The sequence below is a fragment of the Ptiloglossa arizonensis genome, chromosome 9, assembly GCF_051014685.1.
Source record: "Ptiloglossa arizonensis isolate GNS036 chromosome 9, iyPtiAriz1_principal, whole genome shotgun sequence".
Lineage (NCBI taxonomy): Eukaryota > Metazoa > Arthropoda > Insecta > Hymenoptera > Colletidae > Ptiloglossa > Ptiloglossa arizonensis.
In genome coordinates, this window is record NC_135056.1 from 9772110 (window position 1) to 9797946 (window position 25837).

A 25837-nucleotide genomic window follows, 5' to 3' on the forward strand; every position below is an offset into this window, starting at 1 on the left:
TATGTATTTGCGAAATTTTTCAAGAGAATCAGAATTATTAATTAGGAATGTATTTTGCAGATTAAACATATAAAATAATAATTTACAGGTTTTTGTGTTCGACTCTGAAAGCTCGTATAGGGAGACCGTTTAAAAAAAAAACCATGAAGTATTCGTAAATGTGTTCCGCAAGGTAGCGACCAATTTAAGATGTGCAGAGATACTGATGGAGCCCAAGTGAAAATTATTAATTGAAATTTGTAAAAATTTTATAAACTCTTGTGCGTTATGCGCATTTTTTCAAGTTAATAATTGCATATTAAGTAAAGAAATTTTTTTAAAGCGTCTTTTATTTATTAAAATAAATAGGGATTTCGGGGATATTCTTTATAGTGTATGCAGAACGTGGTACATTTACGATGTATTGATAAACACATGGGAAATACAACATCAACCATAGCCTTCTAGAAGCGAACAGCGCGTGAAGCTGTAATGGACGAAAAGAAGTGATTACCAGATGAAGGATTGTGAAAGTGGAAGTTTTATTTCGTGTGTTTAGTGAAACATCTTTTCACCTCTATAATCTCAACAAAATGACATAAACATTTTTAAAACGATGATCGATGCATTGCTTCTATTTTCAAATATATTATGTAAGTATAGAATCAGTTCTTTGTAAAATCATTTAATGGTTAGAATACCAAAGCATCCATTAATGTCTTGTCTGGCATCTGTAACTGTTATTACGAAAAACATGTTCTTATATAGTAAAACTTACAAACTGAATAGTGTTTATATTAAAATGCAAAACGTGGGTATCTCTTTCTAAATATTAATTAATGTAATATTAAACTGATGTTTGTGTTTGATTATATGCTAGGAGGGTTTACTTGAAAAGATTGTTATTTATAAAAGGTTATTATTTTAAAAATGTTCAAAATGTTTATGTAATATTTTTAAGTTTAAATCTCTACTTTTAAATGTACTAAATAATTTGTGTATGTTTATACATTAGTATATATTATAGATGCAGTGTATCTAAAATTTTATTTGTTACAATAGTTGCATGATTTTAATCATTTAATTAACGTATTAATGTATAATCGTTTGAATAAGAATTATATTTAGGGATTATTAGTGTTTAATTAATATTAGAGTCTGCAGCTTATACAAAATTTAGAAATTATTTAACCTATTTATGATCTAACGATAAGAATAAGTTTCTAATAATTTTAATAAGGATTGTTTTTTTCAACATTTGAAAGCATTGTCAATATTATAGTAAAAAAGACAATACTAATGTAAAAATTAATTATTTTTCTATACTTTAATTATGGAAAACCATATTTATCTTAAATAATTGTCTTTATTATAAAATATGTATAGTGTTGAGCAGTTTTAGGCTAAAAAGTAGTCGAACAATAATTTTTAGTCTTACCCAATACTATGTGTTAAACCTGTTAATGTAATTAATATTATATTTATTGTTATATAAATTTATCAAACATAAAACTAAAAAATCTATAACCAGTAGTAAAAGAGAAGCTTTTTTAAATATTTTTATTAACATTTTTCATTTTTTATATGTGATAAAATGCATACATATACAAAAATATATTATGCTTAAATTTTATAGTTATTAATATATTAACAGATTTTATATTCTATATAATGTTATTTATATAAAATTAATTCATTTTATATTTTTTAGTGAAAGCACTGCCATAGTACTAATTAAAATAAGAAATGTCTTATCCTGGCCAACCTCCAATGGGAATACCAGGCATGCCACCTATGCCTTACATGGTTGGCGCACCTCCGCCAATTATAGGTGGTGTAATGCCAATGGCACATGTAAGTAAATATAAAATGCACTAGTTCAATGTTTTTAGCATGCCTGTTTTTATATGCTTTTGAACAATTTGTAAATTCCTTTCTTCAGACATCTCTCGCACTTGCTACATGTTGCTATATTTCTAGTAAAATACTAAATAATTTTTCTCAACATTAAAATGTTAAGATATAATTATAATTATAAATGTTCTTATATTTATTTTTATTTTAACAGAATAAATAAAAATCCTGTATTACATTTAAATATTATTAATGATCTTCTAATACTTAAAATATAATTTTTTTATTTTTATATTCTCATTTACATTTATGTAAATCAATAATATGATAAATTAAATTCAAAATCTTTGCATGTTATTATTGTTTAATGTATTATTCCTTTTTTATTAAATAAATAAACCAAAATTTGTGTATTTCTTAAAGTTCAACTGTAACAAATTTTTTTTGTTAGCAATAATTGGGAAAAGCATGCATTTATTGATACAAATTTTCATGAAAACTAATTAAAGTGTTAAGTAGCACATAATGTAAACTTGATGTAGCTTATATCAATAAATGCTACTAATAATGTCAGTTATAAATTTTCTGTATGCTAATGCAGTTGTCTAGTGTATTGTATTAACTACTTATGTTTAGATTATCAATGTAAAGCGGAATGTATATTACTTAAAATATCACATTGTAGAACAACTGTATATGGGTGAAATGAGAATTTTCTAAAGGTTATGATAATGACACAAATGTTTGTCTTAATTTCTTTAAATTAATATTTGCATGATGCCATGTTCTAATAAAAAGTAACAAAAGGAGAAGAAATAAATTAATATGCTATTAGGGGGAGGGGAGACTCTGGACTGCATGAGTAGAGATGTGCATTATTAAGAAACCTACCATTTATAAAACATAGATGATTCCAACACCCGTATCTGCGATGCAGACCTCAGCTCCAGCTGTTCGGTATGCACGTAACCAGAATCGTCATGATAATAATCGACGCCGTGAGAGAGAATCCGGTCCACCAGTTACTGTGTTTATTGGTAACATTATGGACAGAGCACCTGATGTGATGATTCGGCATATTCTGGGTGCATGTGGCCATGTCCTTTCATGGAAGAGAGTCCAAGCATTTGGATTTTGTGAATATGCAGGTCCTGATGCAGGTCTTAGAGCAGTTAGATTACTTCATGACATGGAAATAGGCACAAAAAAACTTCTTGTGAAGGTTGATGCAAAAGCCAAAGTTGTTCTGGATCAGTTCAAAGGTAAAATTAGGAACTGTATAAAAACTGTGGTACTTGAAATTTGTATATAATACATTTATATATTTGATTTACTGTAGCTGAAAGAAGGAAAAAGTTGAGAGGAGGTCAGTCACCTTTACAGGATGAAACATCTACTGATGGAGCCGAAGGAGAAGAAGGTGAAGATTACATGGATGAGGGCATGAGAGTAGTGGATGCAGATGCACTAGTTCGCATTAATCAAATCATAGCTGAACATGCTGCTGACTTAGAAATGGCTCAAGTTGCTCCTGGTAACATATTAATTTATTCATAAAATCTTATGCAATAAATTAGGGAATTAACAAGAAATGTTTTATGATGTGTTATAGAAGAACATCAAACAAAAATGGTTGCAAAATCTTTGAACTTGGATGATGCAGAAATAGAAGAAAGTAAAAGAGACTTGATTACACGAGAAATTGGAAAATTCAGGGAGGTTATGAAGGTAATTATTTTTACACTTACTTTAATATTCTTCTTCTTATGTCATTCCTACTTTTCTGCCCTTCTTTTTGGTCATATTGTCGGATGTGATATATACCAAAATCTTAGAAGGTATTATAAATTGTGGGCTGATAGGATTGGGTATAGAGTTTGCAAAAATATAGGTTTACAAATGATAATAATTTTAAAACTGTTGTCATCAATCATGTGAATTTTTTACGAAGCATTATAAACATTATTCTGTAATATATCATAATAAGAACACTCTTTTTTGAAACTTTTTTTGTATATACTAATGTTCATTATGTATTTTTCTATGTACATGCAATGTATTTCATTGCTTTCTATTTTTCTTGAAAAAAAAAAAAAAAAAGGTACTTTGTTTAGCACGTTTACACTATGTGTCACATGTATGTGATTCATCTATTTCGTAAGAGTCCAACATCACATTTATAACAGTGATGATTGTTGTATTCATATAAACAAATAAAGTATGAGCAATACCAGTATCGCATATGTGTGGCACATTATTTCTAATATTCAATTGGGTTATTTAATAAACTTTATTTGTACATAGTTAAAAGCATGTATTGTATTACATCAAATTTAATTATTACTCATTTTAAAAAGTTTGTCAGATAGTTTCCAACTGAATGTTGATATCAAACGTGTCAAAGTAAAATATTAGTTCTGATATTTTGATATAATTTTATATATATTTTTTTTATTTTTGGATTTGTTACACTTAAGTTCCTAATAATATATTTTTCATTTTGACAAAATATAATTAAGAATATGTTTGTAATACTTTGTACTACTTATTCTATTATCTTCATAAAATATTATATCAAATTTTCTGTTCGATTGGTTTTTTAATGGAAGAAATTGATCTTTCTACAAAGTAGAAAGAAATGCCTGTGTATTAGTAAATAAATATTTTTAAATTTTATTTCTTGCTTTTAAAAAATAATCATATACACTGTTTCTAAATATTTATATAGTTGAATTAAAATCAAAAAGTTTATAACATCTTTTGTCTTCATTAAAAACTAGTAAATTCATTACTCACATTTGTCTTGTTCTTGAATGATTTTAATTTTGTTGAGTCATAATTGGTAAAATTTGCACATGACACATATGTTCAGATGTTTCTACTACCTTAGCAATATAATAAAATGTATTGTAATGATATCTACAATTCGTGCTAAACAATTGTTGATTAAACTCACAGCATATATATAGCAAATTAAACAATGCATTTGGGCAGGCAAAAGAGGATTACAAGTGTATAGTTATAAAATTTAGCTTTTAAGTATTTTGTAATAAAGTGCGTGTGTGCTATGTTAGCTCTAAATAATTGGAGCCGTGACTCGTTGCTATAATTATAATAACAGGCAGCGTGCGTCGCACACAGCAAACGCACACGCCTAGGAATGCTGTGTGTGGGGACCACTCTTTCACTCACTCATTGGCTCTGAAGGGAGTCAATCACAGCACAACCCTCGTATTTTCGCAGGCAGCTGCAGCCTCGTCGGTAAGTCAGAGTATATCCAACCAACAAAACATGAAAAACAAGAAAAGTGCAATCTTAAGACGGGAGAATCTCGTAACTCTACAACATGCTGACATCATGTAGCCAATAAATTTGTCTCTATTGGAACTCCATTTTCTTGACTCGTCGCAAATTCTTCGTTACTAATAGCATTATTGCTATTGTATATTGAATACAATTTATTCCATATAATCAAATTTCTTTATCCGCTTCTATACTTGTTGTGCTAAACTGCTAGCACTATTATAGTATTTTCATGAAGATGCAACGTATCTATTATATATTATTCGATATTGAACATAAAATTTTAGGTAATTAATTTTTAATAATTGTCTATAATAGTGTACCTTAATATCTGTTTAATATTAAAGTAGGATGTAAGAGAATGAAAGTAAAAAGAGTTGGAAGGCTTTAATCGATTTTGTTTCAAAATTGTTGATAATATAGGTACCCTTTATAATATGATGTTTTGAGTGATTATTAATTATTATTTTTGAGATTAATACAAACGTGTTTAAAAGTAATATTATTAAGAGATATATGAACAAAATCTTTTTGAAAGTTAAACTTTCATTTATTAACAAGTTATAAAATGTTCATTTTGATTGCTTATGTAACTTTATAAAACTTTATAAAGTTTTTCATTATATGTTGGTATTTTTCTATTATAGAAAATTATTGTCAACATTATATTATTTTATTATTTGTAATTAATTTATATAATTGTATTAGTCTAGCAGTCTAGTACTTGTATATAGAAGGTCAGTAAATTGCCATTCCAATTGTTTTTACGCACTGCCTAGGATTGGTAAAAGATATTATTTTGAACAAAAGAAATTTGACGCTGACATACTTTATAATATATTTTTAGATAGATTATTAATAGGATCGAGACTTTCTGAATCCTACACACAATGAAATGATTTTGTCATCACAATGGCGACTGTTCAGTTGTTGTCTTTATTTTGTGTAAACAGCTTCTGTCAGCGTCTCGATCAGACATGTAGTACCTAGGTGCGCGCTCCTCCATTCTCCGGTACCACCACACTGACTGACCAAGTCAACTTCACACCGTGAGTAAACTCCACAACCATGAGCCAACACAACCATTCGGTTCTTGTAGTTTTGTTAGTGAACTGCCCATCTGAATACCTATGACCACTGATATTTCATGTTTCAACAGTCTGTTTTCTCCTCATATGTGCATCTATTTTTATGCACTCAGTTACTCTGTCCTTATTACTTTAAAAGAGTATGGGTTACTGTATGGATATTTGAAAATTCAAGAAAAAGCAATTTATAATTGAAGAAAAACGCTTTTTCTTATCTATTCTTGTTACAGCTTTTATTATTGTTTTTACATACAGCATGCTTCATCATATAAAATGACAATACAGGTATTAATGTATTATTATTTTTAAACAGTGCTTAATTTTTAATAATATTTTTTACAAGAGAATTACATAGAAATTTTTTCTGAAGCAATATTTAACAGAGTCTATGGTATAGGACTCTCCAAGCAGTAACCCATTATTGATACTACTATATCAAATAAGGATGAACCATATTAATTTATGTCTAAGACGTTACGTTGATAATACGGGACGATAAGGGTGGGCAAACTATTGTGCATTTGATATCCAACAGTTTGCTGCATCAGCTGCATAGCCAGAAGAAAACAAAGTTGACAGACGTGTGACAGTTTCTTGGCAAAAGTGAAAGATGTTTTGGTGGAATCCCTTCTTCGTGATGACTCCGCTTCTGATTGGTATAATACTTTCTAATAATTATTGAGTATTGACAAGAAATCTAAATATTCACCCCTTTCGACTCTTAGACTTACATAGTTTTAGACACTATTGATTTACAGGCACATTTGCAATGTTGTAAGTACATTGGGTGGCCTCTACGATGCGTCTGTTAGTATTAAGGTATTTTTAGTTTAAGTAGAGCTTAAGAAATTTTTTATGCTTGTTTCCAAAATTTATACCTGCACTTAGGTAATTGATATGTAAACAAGATTTCGTGTAAGATGCTGCTGACCGAGCATGCTCCAGTGGAGTGAGTATACCTCATTGAGATGAACAGAATTATGATATTTGACATGTGATTAATTTTTGTGCAACTAGTAATCGTTAAATATTGTAATATTTGTAACATTAGATACTAAAATTGTTTATACAAAATTTAAACAATTAATTTTATATAGTAAGTTCTTCGATTTCTTTGTAAGGAATCAAAACTTTTTTGCAAAGCATTTGTTCTGAGCAATAAAAGTTGTTATTTTGCTGGTGTTATGGGGGTACTGAATACAAAACAATGTTAATACATTTTCCATATGTTTTAGCATAAATTGATCAAGTATTATTTTTCAAACAATGTATACTACCTGTGCGGATATTAAATGTGAAATATTTTATATTTTATTATGTATATACACATACACACGTATATGTATATGTATATGTATATATTTATCAAACACATGTATATATGTATACATACATACATATATATATATATATATATATATATATATATATATATATATATATATATATATATATATGTATGTATGTGTGTGTGTGTGTGTGTGTGTGTGTGTGTGTGTGTGTGTGTGTGTGTGTGTGTGTGTGTGTGTGTGTATGTATATATACACATACACACACACACACACACACACACACACACACACACACACACACACACATACACACACATGTATATACATATATATATGTATAAGGGCATTTTTTTTACTTTAAAAGAAAGGATAATACTGCACTGTTATGGTGTAACGATATTACCACTACTTTTTATATACATTAACTAACTTTACACTTACAGTAACCTTTTCTCTACCCTTTAATTTTTATAACTCAGGAGAATACGATTGCTAGTTTTTGCGTTTTATTATCACAGCCTGATAAGTTTGCTTTGATTATTTGGTCTCACCGATTTTCGTATTTTTGTGTTTTATAGAAGCAGGAGGAGGAGAAAGCTCAAGTAAAACGGAAGAAAGAAGCAGTCGAAAAAGAAGAGCGGGAGAAGCGTGAAAAGGAACGACGGGATAGGCGGGATGGCAGCAGTACTAAAGATGATCAAGACGGTGATCCTGGTAGTCCTACATCTCACAAGGGCCGCAGTAGTAGTACGGGAAGTAGTAGAAGGGATAAAAGGCGGTCCAAATCCAGGTACTAGTGACAATATTTGATAATCTGATACTGATTCATTTACCATGTAAATGTATTACATTTATAATACATTATGTAAATTTTCATTTCATGATAATTTGTGAATATCAAATAAAAACAATTCAATATATAGAATGAATCAATTTCTTTTTTTTTTTGATCAAGGTCTAAAGAACGAGATAGGGATCGTCAGAGAAGCGATAGAGATCGTGATAGAGACAGAGATCGGGATAGAGACCGAGAACGAGAAAGAGACCGAGATCGTGAAAGGGAACGTGAACGAGAACGTGAGAGGGATAGGGAACGAGAAAGGGAAAGGGAAAGGGAAAGGGAACGAGATAGAGAACGTGAAAGGGAACGAGAAAGGGAAGAAGCGAGGAAGACGGAAAGGGAAATTATGCGTGAAAGGGAAGAAGAGGAAGAGGCTAAAGAAAGGAAGAAGAACGAAAGAAGAGCACGGGAAAAAGAAGCAGCCTATCAAGAGCGTTTGAGAGCATGGGAGACACGAGAACGCCGTAAACAAAAGGAGTATGAAAAGGAGGCGGAAAAACGTAGAGCGAAACGGGAAGCAAGAGAAAGGGAGGCAAAACGCTTGAAAGAATTTCTTGAAGATTACGATGATGATCGAGACGATGCTAAATATTACAAAGGCAAAGAACTGTCACGTCGTTTAGAAGAGAGAGCACTTGAAGCAGAAGCCGATTCACGAGATCGTTGTGCAGAGCGTCAGGAACTGCAACGTCTCCGTGATAAACTTTATGCCGATGCTTCCCATCCCGATCCAGCGGCGGAGTTTGAAAGGGTAAAAATACTTTTACTTGCAAAACATAGTAGTTCACAAACATTTGAAATATGGATCTTTTTATTAGAGGTGTTAATAATATTTATAATTTATTATACTCTGTATAAAATACAATTATTTATAAAAATTTACTACTATGTAATATACATAAATCGTTACAAAATTCCAGTTAAAAGCAGAAAGGGAGGAACAATATAAGCCTAAACCAGTGATTACAATAATTGATGAGGAAGATGAAAAAGTAGTAAAAAAGGAGAAGGAAGTTATGCCACCTATAGAAACTGAGCCTATCGAGAGTGACAGTGATGAATGTGTGCAATTTGATGAAGCTTCCCAACCAGAAGCGCCATCCAGGACACCTCCACGACATCATCATCATCATAGAAGACATCATCGTCATCATCAGAATCATCATCACGACGGCGAAGAGAACGAAGAAGTCGTAGAAACCGATAGAGAAAGTGTAAAGGGTACAAGATCTTCACCTTCTCATCAAACAGTAACACCAACAGCACAATCCATTCCACCTACATTAGATGAAGATTCACGTATGTCTCTTGTTAGCGAACCAGAAAAAACGAGCAGTAGTGAGTACAGTGTGTAATTTTCTCCTATCGATATAATAAATCCTCTATTTGTGTGAAATATTCGTATTATTTTAGGTAATTTTGTGCCGTTCGCTATGGGAAGCGGTGGTAATCGTGGCGGCGATCATGGTGTTGGTAATAAAACACCAGCTAGTCCGAGCACAGCTGTTAATGTTAATTCACAACAAACAAATCAAACCAGAAAGAAAGGTCGAATCGACGTTAAAGATGTATTTAATAATGATGACGACGATGACAGTGCTAATAACGCGAAGAAGCGTAAACTAGTTCCTTTAGGTAAATTTAATTGTCGGCTAATTCAAATAATATATCATCTGTTCAGATAAAGTGCAATTTTTATGTGATTTCTATTTCAGATTATGGTGAAGAGAAAAAGAAAAAATCTACCGAGGAAGCTCCTAAAGCTGGAAAAGAAGAAAGTACAAAGAGTCAAGAAGAAAAACGGAAACACATAAAATCTCTTATTGACAAGATACCTACAGATAAAAACGCTTTATTCGGATATCAACTTGATTGGGCGGTAATAGATAATGTAAGCTGTTTTTAGCTATGCTTGTAAATTATGTTTATAGTTTATATGCGCATTTTCCATCTATTCCATAACTTTTGCAGACATTAATGGAGAAAAGAATAAGGCCGTGGATTAATAAAAAGATTATTGAATATATTGGAGAACCTGAACCTACATTAGTAGATTTTATTTGTAGCAAAGTAATGGCCGGTAGCTCTCCCCAGGGCATACTTGACGATGTACAGATGGTAATTGGTTTTTATTTAATTAATTCTGTATTAAAAATTTATTAATCTTATAACATAACAAAGTTTATTTTAGGTATTGGATGAAGAAGCAGAAGTGTTTGTAGTAAAAATGTGGAGGTTATTAATTTACGAAGTGGAAGCTAAAAAAATGGGCTTAGTTAAATAAATGGATATCAATTAAAGTACTAATCGATATAAAAATTTATACTACACATCAAATTCCTTTGGTTAAGATGTAATATTTAGGTTATATACCAATATACAATATCTATGTATAATTTGTAGGATTCTTCGCTAGGCGAAAACATGATGTTGCTCGATTGATAGGTAACCTAAGTGTGTAGTAATTAAAATGTTAAATACAAATTGTAATTACGATTTATAATATTTGAGTTGTGTTTTTCTAAATTTACTTGTCCATAATTGTAGAAAGAGGTTTTTCGTTTTTAGTCCGTTGAATTAATGTTTTTTTAATAACTTTATGTAAGGTTTTCAAAAATCGACTTCTCAAACAGAAATGTTCAATTAGCCTCTTTAGATAGAATTTTATAAATTGGTAAACGTATTATAATAATTTCATTAGTAGTCCACTTTGTAAATATATACATTTTATTATAACTCGTGAGATATTTGGTTACAGTGAGAACAATTACTCAATTAAAGTATTTGTAATTTTTTAGTTTGAAATTAATATTTTTAGTTTTCTCCATGCTATATAAACTGATTTAGTAATAAACAAATTAATTCTTACTAAAATTTATAAGTTTTGTCTATTTCGAATTTATCTGAAATGTCTATGACGTGGAAACGTTTTGTTTTTTATTATAATGGAATATGTGAGGAATAATCGGTAATGAAATTTAACAGTATAGACGAGCATTGATGAAATAAATTTAAATATTCTGAAAAAGAGGTAAGTAGCAATGGGTGAAAGTAATACGAAAAAAATAAGAAATTGTATTACGAATAAAATGATTCTATGTATACTAGGATAAATTAAATTAATAATTACTAATAAAATGATCGAGTTGAATTGATTTTTATTCATCAAACAATTTTAACATACTCAAAAACTCTAAATTTATTTTTACATTCTTTCGAACCGCTCATCAAATATTTCAAAAAGCAGTTTTGAATGGTCCTTGACAACGACTGTACTTAGAAGCGAAGTTAATTAAATTGTAACCCTTTATGTTTCGCGTGAAATAAATTTTAAATTGTTTTTTTTTTACGTTTAGAGATGCATTAACAACTAAAATCATTAGCGACTATACAAATATTCATAACGGTTTGTCGATGGGTTTTTATGTATCATTAAGGAATTTTGGTATTTCCGTAAAATTTAGTTATATTTTATAGTGTCAAAGCGAGTAAATTAGCGAAGTACTCTCTAAAGTATTTTATTTATATTTTCATACAAATATTCGCAATTATTTATATTTTCATTCATGTCTATTATAATTATTAATGATTTTCATCGGACAATACTTAAAATAACTATTGACAATATTTATCATTTACGTAATGGTTTAAAATATTATTTTGCTAAAATATTAATTCCTCATGAAATAATTGCTCGGTTAGATCGAGCATACAATCAAACTAATTGTAAATATTTGACGTCACGCGCACTTGATGGTACGAATAGACCCCTCGGTTACCAAAGGTTACAAAAATTTTATCCTCTTGGCTTCTGGGGTGGATGGACGTTTCGACTTCGGACCTGTCGCTTAGCCATTCTTAGGTACCTCTTACTCTTGTGGACCACCTCGGGCTTCAATCGACATCTGGTGACCCTTGATAATCGTTGGTCCGCATTGGTGAACACTCCCCAATTCAGAAATGTACCTGTTTTCCCCCGTTTATTTTATTTAATCGTTTCATCGTGAAATAATATATTTTGTTTAATTATTTATTACTTTAATTCCTTGCAACGAAAGAAGAGTACTTTTAATGCAATATTTCGTTCAACTGTTTGCTAATATTAGGTTGTCTCGTAAGTTCGTGTCGCGGTGTGTTTATACTTTTCGTGTTACGTTTCATAAACACAGAGAGAAGAGACGGACACAAAGTGACTCGAGCGACGAAACTGTTATGTTTCAGTTTAGTCCGTAGAAGGCATTCGAAAGTCGCGGATCGTGACGTTGTAAGAATTTTATATTTAATAACCGGTAAAATAATGTGTGAAATGCGTGTCCAATTTTCGTCATCTCACGTTGTACGAGTTCCGGATAGGGAATACGGCAACAAGTGCAGCAAATAACATTTGTGTCGTTTATGGGGAAAGTGTTTTATCGATTTGTACGTGCAGAAAGTCGATTTCGGAAGGGAAATTTTAATCTGGAAGATGAGTCACGAGCTGGACATTCAATCGAGCCGAACGAAGACAGAATTCGTAATCTGGTGAATGGAACGAAGAGTTCGTCAGTGCGAAAGAATCATGTGTACATTTGAACAAAGTGGGAATGCTGCCAAAGGTAGACGTATGGGTACCGCATCGGTTCACGGAGTATAATCGCCTTCATCGCGTGGCAATTTGCATATAGTTGCTCGCACCTAACAAAACATCCATTCTGAAACGTATAGTAACCAAAGATGAAAAATGGATCGTGTACAAAAATCTTCAATGAAGACGAACATGGACCTAAAGAGAAAATCCAGTAAAACGAGTTGCAAAATCTGGTTTACACCCTCGCGAAGTTCTTCCTTCAGTGTACGGTGTGATCACCAAAGAATTCAGTAGTAAAAACCAAAGAAATGTTTGTAATAACGGGATCGTTTCGTTGTCCACGATGCGAGAAGAGATGGAAAGAAAGGGCGATTGCAGTTTTTCGTAAGCTTCGAAAGGGTAAGATTGTAACATTACTGGTAGAAATGTAAGCGTCGGTAACTCACAAAACGACCCGATACGTACACGTTTCTCGCTGGCATCGGTTTTTGAAACGGTTCAGCGATACGTATCGCGCGATCCCCGTAATCAAAGGGTTAAATCGCGGAAAGTCCGACAAGAGGAGGCGGCGGCCGTATCGCCAAAAAGGGCACGCACAATCGCGAAATCTGTTTGCAGGTACACGAGTAACGCATACCGTGTAATCTTTAGTAGAAAGTCGGCGAGACGGGCGTCCCGGGCGCGTAGCACCACTTCTCATATTATTTGTCGTTAAGTGCATGAAAGCTTTTTTCAAGGGCTTAATACAAGCTCTCGGTTAATAGCGGAGCATTATTGTGTTCACGGGGACACGAGTGCGTCGCAGCTTAGAGTCTCGCTCTCTTCTTCGGCACTACACGAAAAACGCAGCAGCCCAACCTTTTACGGATTCTTTGTCGCGACGCGATTATGTACCAGCGAGCTTCTCGTCGCCACCTCTTTTTCCTACCTTTTCTTATGTATTTATACACACGAGCTTCGCTTGTACGCGCGGCTGTTTCCCTTTTCGCCCGGTTACAAGTCTTGCCGACGTAGGGGTGGCTCGGAACCAATTTTCCCGCGGCGGAGCGACAACATTCCTCTTCCTTTCTTTTCTCTCTCTCTCTCTCTTTTTTTTTTTTTACCCGCAAAATGTACCGAAAATCGTTGCCGAACGTAATCGACGATTTAACGAGCAACCCGCCTCGTTGCAACAACTAAGAGCCCCGCGCCGAATAAATGATACGAACTTGTCAGCGTTATCGGATTTTACGGTCGGAGATACTTCACGAGGGGATGTGCAAAGGGTGTTCCGGAAATCGATTACATTTTCACTTCTCTCACCGTTTTCTACCGTAAGAGGAAACAAAAGCACCCTATTACCGCGAACCTTTTGTTATCGATGATTGTACTCCAACCGATGCGATTAAATATTGCAAAATTTTCAACATTTGTCAATTTTAGACATTTTCTTCGATTCGATTTTCCTGAAGAATTTAAACTAGACGTTGATAAAAAATTTCGTAACGATTTAATTAATTTTACAAGTTTGATCGTTTCTTTATTATTTTTCAAATCAAATTTGGCTAAACGATAGGTCAAACGGAATATTTGTAGTTGTTTGTTCTAGGAAGAGAAAAGGAACTAGGTAAGGTTTCGAGTGGAAATTATGAACGCGATTTTTTTAATAATGTTACGAGTTTAAGTGTATTTAGAGAATACGTTACAATGATTTGTAATATTTCGTCAAATACGACGCACGGATTCTGATTCTCAGCGTAGACTATGTCATAAGTCATCCGCAGGGCACTCGATACGCCGCGTGCGTTCAGTTTTTGTAATTTTTCATTTTCGTATCTTGTCAACTGCATTCCCACTCTTCAACGATTTGTTATATCCAATGACTTCTCCTTATTCCGTACGTAAAGTAAAAAAGCTGGTTACACGCCAGTCTTCCAACCGATACAACTTTTTACAAATACGTTCAAGATCAGCTTGCTATAGAGATTACCAAGTTCTTGACAGCTATAGTCTTTCGATAAGTCATAGTACCGCGCTAACGAGTCATACTTGTGAACGTACCTCGATACCAATGTAGCTCTATTTCGTTAATTTGTAGCAGAGGTAGCGTCATTACACTATAGAGTGTCAAAGGCCTTACGACTCGTTCTTCGAAATAACGCTCGATAAGAGCGTACGTAGATACGTATGTAGTATTCGTGCGTACGTGGTTTTTGAATGCGGTATTTCGGAACGTAATGTATTTCCATCGACGTTGAAATAAACGTAAATCGGTATATACATAAATAATTCGTTCGAGCACTCGGAATTTCATCGCGTTTAAATTTCAACGTTGGAGACGAGATTAAGTGTATTAAATTACATTAAACGTGTTATTAAAATTCACAGATCAATTGATCGTTAACCGCTCGGATTCGATTTATCACGAAGGATATATCGTATTTATTATCGAGATACATTCTGTAAATTATCACCGATCAAATACGTTTTTCGTACAGTAAATAGTTATACTTAATTCTGTGCTATTCTGGTCGATAACGTGTCGAGAAATAAAAATTTGAATTACGAATTTATTTTTAAAAATCTTACTCTATGTCTCTGTGAAATGAAATTGTTACAAAGTACGTACATCTACCGAGGGAGAAAATTATTTATTTCAGAAATACAACCGGTGTATAATTAAAATATATTATCGTTCTGATAATCGTGATAACGTAAATCGTGGATCTTTAATAATTGTTGGATGTAAAGTCCACGTATTTACGATATTTCTAATTTAGAACTTCTACGAAGGTTTATATTAATAATTTGTCGTTCCATATTTTCGAGCGTGCTGTAATATCTCGGTAAACAGCGTGAGCGCAGGGAAACGAGCAGAGCAAGCTCTCGGTTTACCACGGCCAATTCAATGACTATGGTATACTCTACCGAGCACATTACCTGCAACAATTGCATTATACGCCAGGCAGCTACTGTACCGCGACCATATCCACATTAGATTTGAAGAAGCTTGACGTAATAAGTTGCGCCGGTGATTTTGGAGAAGGTTCTACTTAAATGTTTGAGTTTGCAGACAATTCTGGGGAGGACAATTTTAGAGGCAGGAATATTCTCACATTTGGAAGTAATTGCATTAAAAATTAATTCATACGTAAGAATATTCTCATATTTAGAAGTAATTACGGTAAAAATTAATTCACTCAGATTCTATTAATCGTATACACGTAACAGCTAACTCTTATTACAATAGTTAATTTCTTCTTGCTCCATTTCATCGTCTAAAAATTGAATTGTTACACTAATGCAAGAATTTTTTGTAATATTGGGTTGTTCGGAAAGTCATTTCGTTTTCCAAAATGGAGAATATATAATCTAATAAAATGTTTATACACTCTAAAAAAATCGTGTTTCATTCTCACAAAAAAAAAAAAAAAACGAAATGACTTTCCGAACAACTTAATATATCTACTTTCTCGTTCTCCTTCTCTTTATTTTCTTCTCAATGTTTACCACACGCTACGTACATCCGTACCCTAATAAAATCTCATTTCGTTCGAATTGATAAATAACGTCACTACGTTGAAAACTATACCATAATAAAGTCGATTAATTTGTTTCTCGTTACCTCGTTTGCTCTCGTTACAGGCGTCTGATTGATTCATCGATCAACCTCTTCAACTCCTCCATTCGTTCAAAGAAAACCTCGAGTGTCCGCCACCGGAAGAACATCCCTCATCCTCTTTATTAAAGCTTGGTAATTTTAGATAAAAAAGTTGATTTCTTTCCAATATATTCGAGCGTGGGAAATAAAATCAATCGAATCGTGCCCGGAAAGTCGTTACCTACGTCGACTCCGTGTCAGGTCGAATAGAATGGTAGATGAAGGGCAGGTGGGGGGGCAGAGGTCAGAGGGGGGCAGATATGAAAGAAGAAAAGAGACGGTCGCGGTTGTAGCGGCCGGAAGACAGGAAATTATTCCTGTCGAAATTAATCGTTGGCACGTTAACACGTTACGAGAGGAACGGGGGGGGGGGGGGGGCACGATAATGCGCCTTGCGAGGAAAACGAGGAAGAAACGAACGGGAACGCGTGGATAGAGGGTACGCGACACACAGGGGGTAAGGAGAGGGGGGGGGGTGTACGAGCAGTACGCTTAGCATTTTACAGACGAGACGTGCCTGCCAGACCGACGATCGACGAGCAAAAAGCGACGACGACGTCGCGGGATCCAGAAGCGGGGAGAGGTCGAAGGGACTCAAGAAATCGTCGCACGTATCTGCCAGGAGAAGATGAAACGGTAACGAGTGTAGTTCACGGTAACTAAATATTCGTAGGATCGTATCCGAAGGGGCCAGCAACGATGGAAAAAGGAGCCGATGCTTCTCCGCCGCCTCTCTTGCTCTCCCCCTCCATCTGGTCGGTGTACATGCAATCGTCGTCGTCGTCGTCCTGGTCGTCGTCGTTGCCGCTCGCGGAGACAATTTATTCTCACGGTTTCGCGCGCAATTTGCCACGGGCACGTGTAACGCGGATAACGAGAATCATCGAATGAAAAGTCCAACGTCGCGGCTGCAAATTGCATTTCACGCGACATTTACCATAACGCCGCGCGGAATATTTCCAACGGTGGCGCACGGTTGAAAACGCCGATCCCCGGATAGGTGCACCCGTGAAGGGGGCCGCCGAGAAGCGAACGCCGATATGCCATTTAATTCCTACCGCGACCCTGTTGCATCTACTTTGCGCACGACACCCCCACCCTCGTATCGATTCGTTGAGTTTTCGCGAACAATTTGTCGACCGACCCTCTCTGAACCGCGCAGCGTCGCGATCAAGCGACTTTACGTCATTTCTCTCGTTCGACGCGTTAAACGACACGTCGAACGACCATGATTGTTGTAACATTCGAGTTGTAACGGTCACCGGTGACTCGTTACGACTCGAATGTTGTAACGAGGCGCTCGACGTGTCAACCGAGAAAGGTAAATTTCGTTAATTTCGGTTCAGCGAGGGTCGGTCGACAATTCTACGCGAAAACAAAAACGATTCAGGTGGGACATTGCTTAAAGTTGACAAAGTAAGTTGTAAGGTTTAAGTTTAAACAGTCACCCTTTGTAAATTGTTTTGACAACTTTATGGCAATTCTTGCGCAGATCGTGATACATTTTCTTCAATATTTCTACAATTTTGACAATATCTTCGAAGAAGACATGGTACACAAGTATCGCAAATTATAGTACCGGATCGCGACGTATAAATGCGATAGAAATTATATATATTCAGGACAATGCTGAATAGTTTGAGTACGTTCCTGAAAATGACATTTAATATCGCAGGTGGTCGTAAGTTTGCTATCGGTTAAAATTTGTATTTACATGTATCGGTAAAATAATTCATACCCGAAAGGATTTACTCGGACTACGAGTTGTCAGCGAAACGACACGCTCGTTTGTACCGATTAACACCGTAAGAGCCGGCCGATACTTGCGCAGGATTTTTTCTCGCGGAAAATCAATTTCCAAAATAAAAACACAAAAACACAGAGAGGCTGTTCGCGAGCGTATTCTTTTTTTTTCTTTTTTTTTTAACGCGAATTTCAACATTTACGCCGACAATGTTTCGGAGGTACGTTTTCGCTTCGTATGTTTTTTTTGTTTACAGTGTCATCGGCCGCGATCGATACCGGCTATTTTTCCTATTAATTCGCGGCGTATTACACGCGCGTGAGAAACGAAATCGACGCGGTAACGAATTCACCGTCACCCAAAAAACACGAGTACGGGAACACGCGCGGATCTGTCTCGGTTGGGAGAGTGTCGCGTCGCGTAAAAGAAAGCGGTCGCGACGAGGTTGTTCAAATATTTGAAATTCTCTTCCCGCGGAAAAGGTTTATGATGAGATTACCGTGGCTGTCTGTTGGTATAAAAACGCTCGTAAAAGGCGCGAGTTAAAGGAAGCAAAACGAGTTGTTCCGTGTAGAAAACTACCGTGTGACTTAACAACAGTCCCGAAAGTGTAAATTAATCGCGTGCGCGAGAAAATGGCCGCTCGTAGAAGACGATCGAGCCGACGATCTTCATCGAATATCAAATATACCGATATAGTCGAATACAAGGACGATGCATTTTTACCACCGCTAGAAATTGAAGGTATAAAAAAGTTTTCTGTATGTAGAAACGACGATGTAGAAACCTAGACGAGAATATTGACTTATGTTAATATTACTACATTAATACTTTGTAGATTGCTGATACTGCTGCCAGAGCTGCTTTGCTGGTCGCGTTAATACGTGGTGGTTGACGGACGAATTTGAAAATTTAAAAACGGTGAAATTTTGGGAATATACTGTGGGTATGTTGATAAATGACGCGTTCAACATTTTCGGAGATGTGGAAAATTTTATTCCATCGATAGATAACGAATAAAAACATTGTACAAGCACCTTGTTTGCAACGTTCGTTCCGGCGAACGGGGTTATTCGAACGAGGGTTTTATTCTTTTCATGTGAATTTCATGTTATGATCCAGATTTTAATTTTTATCGAACGAATAATGGATCAAATTGTTGCGTATCATTTATTCGAAATTCGTATTTAAATTAGAATTACGCCCATTTTTGGTGAAATGAATCTTCGAAGATCGGATTGTTTCTAGTTTTTGTTTCGTTCCGCGTAAACGATGCGAAGTATGAAACGAAATGGGTACAAAGATTGCAATAAATGATTAAATGCATCTGCATCGCGTTCATTTAGTGGTAATTAGTACCGCGGAACCGTTGCTCTTAATTAACAAGCTTTCTCGAAAATGAGTGAAATTATTTCAATAAAATGTGTATCGGTGGATTTTTAATTGTCAATAATGACCGTGCAATAGTAAAATTAGGAAATATCGCACGTATTGATTTCATACTCCGAATGAAATAGAAATAAACGTTTACGGTTTATCAAGATAATGCTAATTAGTAATGCATACGTACCAACACTCAATATCGTAATTAATTACAATCTATTAACTCGCCGGATGAAAATTCGAAAATCAAGATTCACTCGTTGAAAATAGTATTAAGTGCAGAATAAAATATACTTCAATGCTACGTATTTCAAGGGGAATTGAGGGATCACATTTTCGTTGCTGTTAATGGTCTAGAAAAAGTTTTCGAAAGTCTTATAATTTGTACGATAATTTGTTTAAATACACAAAGACTAGTGAAATTAACCGATAATACGAGGGTAGTGTAAATACGAATGAGACTTGGCGCGCTATGGCGGTAAATATTGATACAGGTTGTTATATCAGTACTGATTGTTTGTTCGGTATGCCTAACATTGTTTGACGTTATGCGTATACGTATGTCAATTTTCGTTTATTACTTAACAGCTAAGAGTGAGCAACAAGTACTGTTTCTAATTAATTCAAAAAAATTACTACAAGAAAGAAACCAACACCTGTTAGAGTTTCCTTCTCTTTTAGCGCGTATGCGAGTACACAAAACATTTTCCTAAATAACTTGACACGTTTCTCTTCTCTCTTTTTCTGTTCGCTTTAACAAACATTAGAAAAAATCTTCTTTGGACTCGACTATATTTGCATTACCGAAGAGTATTGGAACCGACAAATCGAAAACACTATTGACAGAGGATTGCTCGAATCGACCCATTCAACGAGGAAAGCTTGTTAAAATATTCCACAAACTTATAAAGAAAAGTTTTCCTTATATCCTAAAATTCGTACGGTTTTTAATCATTTTAAGGAACTCTAATACATACGCTCACTAGAGCTCAGCTATCTATTCTACCTTTAAATTAAAGCGGTGACGCTGAAAGCGTTTCATCCCCTTTCTTCACGAGCGGTCAAAATCGCCACTAGATTCTCTAAATGTAAAGAAAAAAGTTTCTGTTCGTATCCAAGCGGTGCGTGTTGGCAAAAAAAAAAAAGTAAAATTCGTGCTGCTTTTAATCCTCGAGGAAGAATAGCATCGACGATCTATTTTGCTTCGTAAATCGGGGTGGTGACGTTGAAAGCTCTCATCCCTCCCGAGAGTACTCGAAATGGCCACGGGGTCCCATAAACGTAAACAAAAGAGTCTTCGTCGCGTTCGAGCGGCGCGTGTCCGTTGAAAAAATAAAATTCGTACCGCTTCCGATCCTCGTTGAAGAATAGCGCGTGCGCGCTCGCTCCTAGAGCTTAGCTGTCCATTCTGTCCTGTAAATCGAGGTGGTGAAGCGTCAAAAGCTTCTCAACCCTCCCGAGAGTGTTCGAAAGTGGTCCGCTGGTTACCCGGGTCGATGTCGATCGACTTTTGAAACCGGCGATAGCTACTCGCGAGAAGGAAGCACCGATAGAAGTAGAGTCCGATGCACACGTAGGACGCATGACGGCGCGTATGCGGCTAAGTGGCAGGGGCGCAGAAGGAAGCAGAGACGAGGGTGAAGCGGTTCGCGGCGGTGGAAGAGAATGACGCGGTGCCGGGTGCAACAACCACACAAGCGCGAAGATGAAGAAGCAATTATTCTAATGGAGGCTTTGGGGAGGATTGTAGCCGGGACAAGTGAGGTAATCCATGAATAATACCTGCACACTTCTACCGTTCTCACCCCCATCCCCACCCCCATCCCTACCCCCATCCCCACCCCCTCCCCCACCGCCATGGACTAACCCGTTACTCTTGTCTTCTCGCCGCCCCCGACGTCGTCTGTCTGTTGTCCTTCTCCTACTCGCTTAATATTATGCCGAACCTCCGGTAATCCTTAAATGCCAGCCAGGCCGCGGATGCACGTTCGAGTATCTTGAATAACGTTGCCCCGATCTGGCTGACCATCCTCCGTGTACCATCTCTTCCGCCTCCCCGGGGGCAGTCCAGTTTTCTGGTCTTCGACCGTTTGTTTCCCCGATTCCTACTTGTCCGAATCTCTTCGGATACTAATTGAGAGTATATACAGGGCATTCGCGTGGATCCAAGACGGATCGACGCTGAAAGGGGAGAGGAAAGATCTAGGGACGGGGTGCACGGATTCAACGGGATTTCTATTGGTGGAGATCGTTCGGGATCTTGGAGGATCTCCTCGAGACCTAGCCGATCTCTCGGTAACAGGATTTTTTGGACGAGACGGAGGCCTCCGTCCCTCTTTATCCGGCTCTATTCGTCGAAAGGTGGACTTTCGAGAGAATGATCCGCTCGCGATGAGAAGCCCTGATTCGCGTGTACCCCGTATTTAAGATCGCTTTCTCCCTTTTCCCGCAAGGGTATTACCGATAGTGGTTTTTACAACGGAGAATGTCAGTAACCCCCCGCGCGGAGAGGAACGATCGAACTTTTGTACAGTTTTGGAGCGTGCTGCGATACAGTGGTGGTGATATTTGTATTGTGGTAGTTTTCTTTTGTATGTACAGCGTCTTGTTTAAGTCCACGAAACGAAATGCTTCGTAGGCGAGAAGTTTGTATTAATTGGATGTACAGTTTGGAGCATACTGCGATACGGTGGTAGTGATATTTGTATTGTGATAGTTTTCTTTTGTATGTACAGTGTCTCGTTTAGGTCCACGCAGGGAACTAGCTCGTAGGCGAGAAGTTTTTACTAATTCTAATGGGACACCCTATATATTTACCCTGTAATATTAATTACTACTTATTAACTACTTCTAGGTGACTGCCAGCGACGATGGTTTAATTCGTTGCGTGAATTTTGTTCCATTCTTCGGAACTGATCAAAGACAAACATTTTTTCGTCGTTAATCGATACTGAAAGTAAATAATAAGTAAATAATAACAATAAGTAATCGTTTTTATTCAATAGGGTATTAATACCGTTACTTGGATTTTATAAGTACGATAGATTCGTTCAAAAATATATTTACAATGTCAGCTATCTTTTCGTCGAAACGTTGCAATAGTTTGCAAGTAAATAACATCACCAACGTCGAGCGAATGGTAAAACAAGTACAGTAAAAGTCTTTGATCGAAAAATGGTTTACAACGTATAAAGCGATTCTCGCGCTTGCCTCTCGTTCTGATCCATCAGCGATTCGATCGAGTCACGGATTACAATATCATTTATTTCCTTCCGTGACAGAGGGTGGGGTCAATAATTAAATAGTCGGGGCAATTTAAACGGCATTAACCGTTTAACGCGCGCGCGTTACGCAGCCAGACACGTTACATTACGGCGAACGCAACCGAGCTCGTTTCCATGGCCGTGTAATATTCCCGCGAAAACGCGAATCCACTTTCCTATTTCTACGAAAATAATCCGTACACGCTCTCATGGAAATTCCCGCGACACTTTTATGTAAATATTCCCTATGGTTGTTTCCCTCTCCCCCCCCCCCCCCCGTACCCTGATGAGATGAAACGACATTTCGACGCGACATCTCAACGAAATCGCATTATTAAGGAATTAACCGCTTTCGGTCGGTATAACGAAACAGCGGCGTCCCCGAAAACACGAAGAGTGGGAATGGAGATAGTGGTACTGATGGTGGGGGATGCTGTGGCGCGGCTGAAAATAGAAATAATGGACCGGTAAGGGTCCCCGGTGGTTTCTCTCCTTTTCGGAGGCGCAACGACAGTTTCCCGAGGTGTCGTGCAGACAGCGCGAAAAAGAGACCGCTATTAACCGTCACAAAGTCGTGAACGGGATTTTCGCGAAGCTTTCGCGAGAGAATGGACACAACCGAGAACAGACGGAGCGTACGAGAGGGGAAGAGTGGGACGAGACGGTGGTAAGGTCGCGGATACACGCGTCCAAGTCGGTAAGTACAGTGGCTTAAACTTTGCGTTGTAAAGTAATTTTAGAAAACTGAAAAATTTGGTGTAAATTTTTGAAAATTATATTTAAATATTATTGTTGCACATCTAAGAAATTATATTTTCATCGCAAAATATTCACTGGACTGTTCGCGGTGTTTCGTTCCCCCACCATTCCCGTCAGAACAGTTCTCTTCTCTCTGTTTCTCGTTCTACTTCTCGTTCGTTCGTCATTCCTGTTCGTAGTTCTCTATTCTCTCGCGCGCGGCGCTCTTCGGACGCCGTTGCTTTCCGCTCCTTTCTTTCCTCTCCGGCGTCGGAGAAAATACAGGTGCACTACTTTATATTACCATTCTTTGGGAAACCGTGGGCACAACCACCACAATTTCTGTGTCTAGGATAAAATCGGAAGTAATCATGAGAAGTGGGGATCTCGAGAGCGGCCACGCGAGCGCTGGAGCAAGCGCGCGCATCCGTTTTCGCACACGCCGGTAGAATTGAAGGGAGAGATATACGAGACAGAGCGTGGGCGAGTTGAAAGGGAACGACAGAGACGGCTGGACGTACGGACCGGTGAAAAGAACGAGAGAAAGCGCGGCCAATGTTGGAGAAGGACGGGAAAAAGTAAGTGAACCCCGGAGTGCAGCGTATCAGGGCTTGTGCAACACTGCATCAAGCGGCTGACGATGCACTTAGGGATATTAGTAAAGCCGGTAGAATGAGAGCCGGCGGCGGTGTGTCCTCGTCTATCGCTGTCCGAAATGGTGCTTTTAACGCGTTAATCGCCACGCCGTTAAGGACAAGGTTAATGCGGAAATGTTAGGCCGACAGGTTAGGTGGGTCGAATGGAACGAGTGGTCGTGGGTCGAATTTTCAGTCGACGAGCTACGGGTAAATTTTACGGGTGGCTACACCGACTGAACAATCGAAGGGCCGTTTTTCGTCGCAGAAAAATATCGACTGCTTTTATGACACGTAGCACCAGAGGGAGCCTGTGGTAATTTCGAGATGCGGACAGATCCGATTAACACACGGGAATAGCTATCCGAGGAAATGTAAATAAATTATCTTCGAATCGATCTTAAAGACACGTTCAACCCTTCGTAGCATTTTTGTTACGGGGAACCGAAAGATTTCGATGATTTATTTTGTGCCAAAAATAAAAATAAATCGTAGAATTACTTTGAAATGTCACTCTTTTAGTTTGGTATTTCATGTATTTTAAAATATTATTCAAACACGATATTTGGATTTTTAGAAAAATTAGATTAAATTAGATGGCAATTGAGAATCGTCTCTCGAGTGAAAAGGGTTAAGGTACAAATTAGAAATTCTAGAATATTTGCAATTTTTGTTGGAGGATCTTTTAGAATCGGTAGGGTATATACATATATGAAAAATTCTGAGTTATTGTTACTTGGGTCGTGATACGGGAAGATAGAATGTTTTAAAGGGTACGAACAATATATTTTACTTTTTTTTATGGACGTTGTAATTCTTGAAGAACAAATCATAGATGTTCGAGTGTTCCACTGTAGGTGTCTCCATTGTCATTGTATCGATATCATAACTAATTTTGTAACAAGTTAAACGGTACAAAAAGACAAACAATTTGTGTTTATACGACGCAGAATAATAAAACAGTTGCAGTCAAGGTTATGATTATACGTTGCATAAAACATATATCGCATTCGATCCATCAAGGCAGTATTTCTGGACAGCTCAAGAATAATTTAAGGGTCGACCTTTACGCCATTTATTTGACGTAACGGGGAGTCATCGAACAAGAGATCAAGTTTGGTCCATTTATAGTCTCTCCCTTCGTACGCAACAGTAGATTTATTTGAAACTCGACACATACGAATTAAACTGCACGAACACACAGTGATACGATTCACCGTACGCGACGGAAAAGGTGGAACTATGTTTCAAGAAAATTTAATCACAAAACGAAGTGTATCAAATTGAAACGAAATTAACGCGTATACTACGAAGACTCTAAATTTGTGCTCGTGTGGTTAAACCGTAACGAAATTGTAACTTTTTAAAATACAAAATAATATTCGAGAACTTTGAGTTTAGAATTCTGAGAAAGATGTTACATATCTGTGGCATGTATCTAATATTATTGAAACGTATATTTGTTCAATAATAGTAACAATATATAAACAGTTTCTTTTTATACGTCTTT

The 25837-nt window shown here is 36.3% G+C and overlaps 1 protein-coding gene across 2 annotated transcripts; it reads left to right on the forward strand.

Annotated features, from left to right (window-relative positions):
- Nucleotides 1-434: 434 nt before the first annotated feature.
- LOC143151290 (uncharacterized) lies at nt 435-10860 on the forward strand. 2 transcript variants are annotated; one of them, XM_076320282.1, is made up of 12 exons: nt 435-632; nt 1691-1833; nt 2741-3095; nt 3173-3367; nt 3446-3561; nt 8095-8306; nt 8472-9108; nt 9278-9695; nt 9771-9992; nt 10073-10248; nt 10329-10475; nt 10549-10860. In XM_076320282.1, exons 2-12 carry the CDS (start codon nt 1726-1728, stop codon nt 10639-10641), a joined length of 2679 nt encoding a protein of 892 aa, XP_076176397.1. In that variant the 5' UTR covers nt 435-632; nt 1691-1725; the 3' UTR covers nt 10642-10860. The 2 variants fall into 2 exon arrangements, with proteins under 2 accessions (XP_076176397.1, XP_076176398.1); XM_076320283.1 differs by having other exon boundaries at nt 2771-3095.
- Nucleotides 10861-25837: the final 14977 nt, after the last annotated feature.

Excerpts from the sequence above, each read along its gene's own strand:
- LOC143151290 (XM_076320282.1), top strand. The coding sequence starts at position 1,726 with ATGTCTTATCCTGGCCAACCTCCAATGGGAATACCAGGCATGCCACCT. Across the intron at positions 3,368-3,445 it reads AATGGCTCAAGTTGCTCCTG|AAGAACATCAAACAAAAATG; the intron begins GTAACATATTAA and ends GATGTGTTATAG. Across the intron at positions 3,562-8,094 it reads AATTCAGGGAGGTTATGAAG|AAGCAGGAGGAGGAGAAAGC; the intron begins GTAATTATTTTT and ends TGTGTTTTATAG.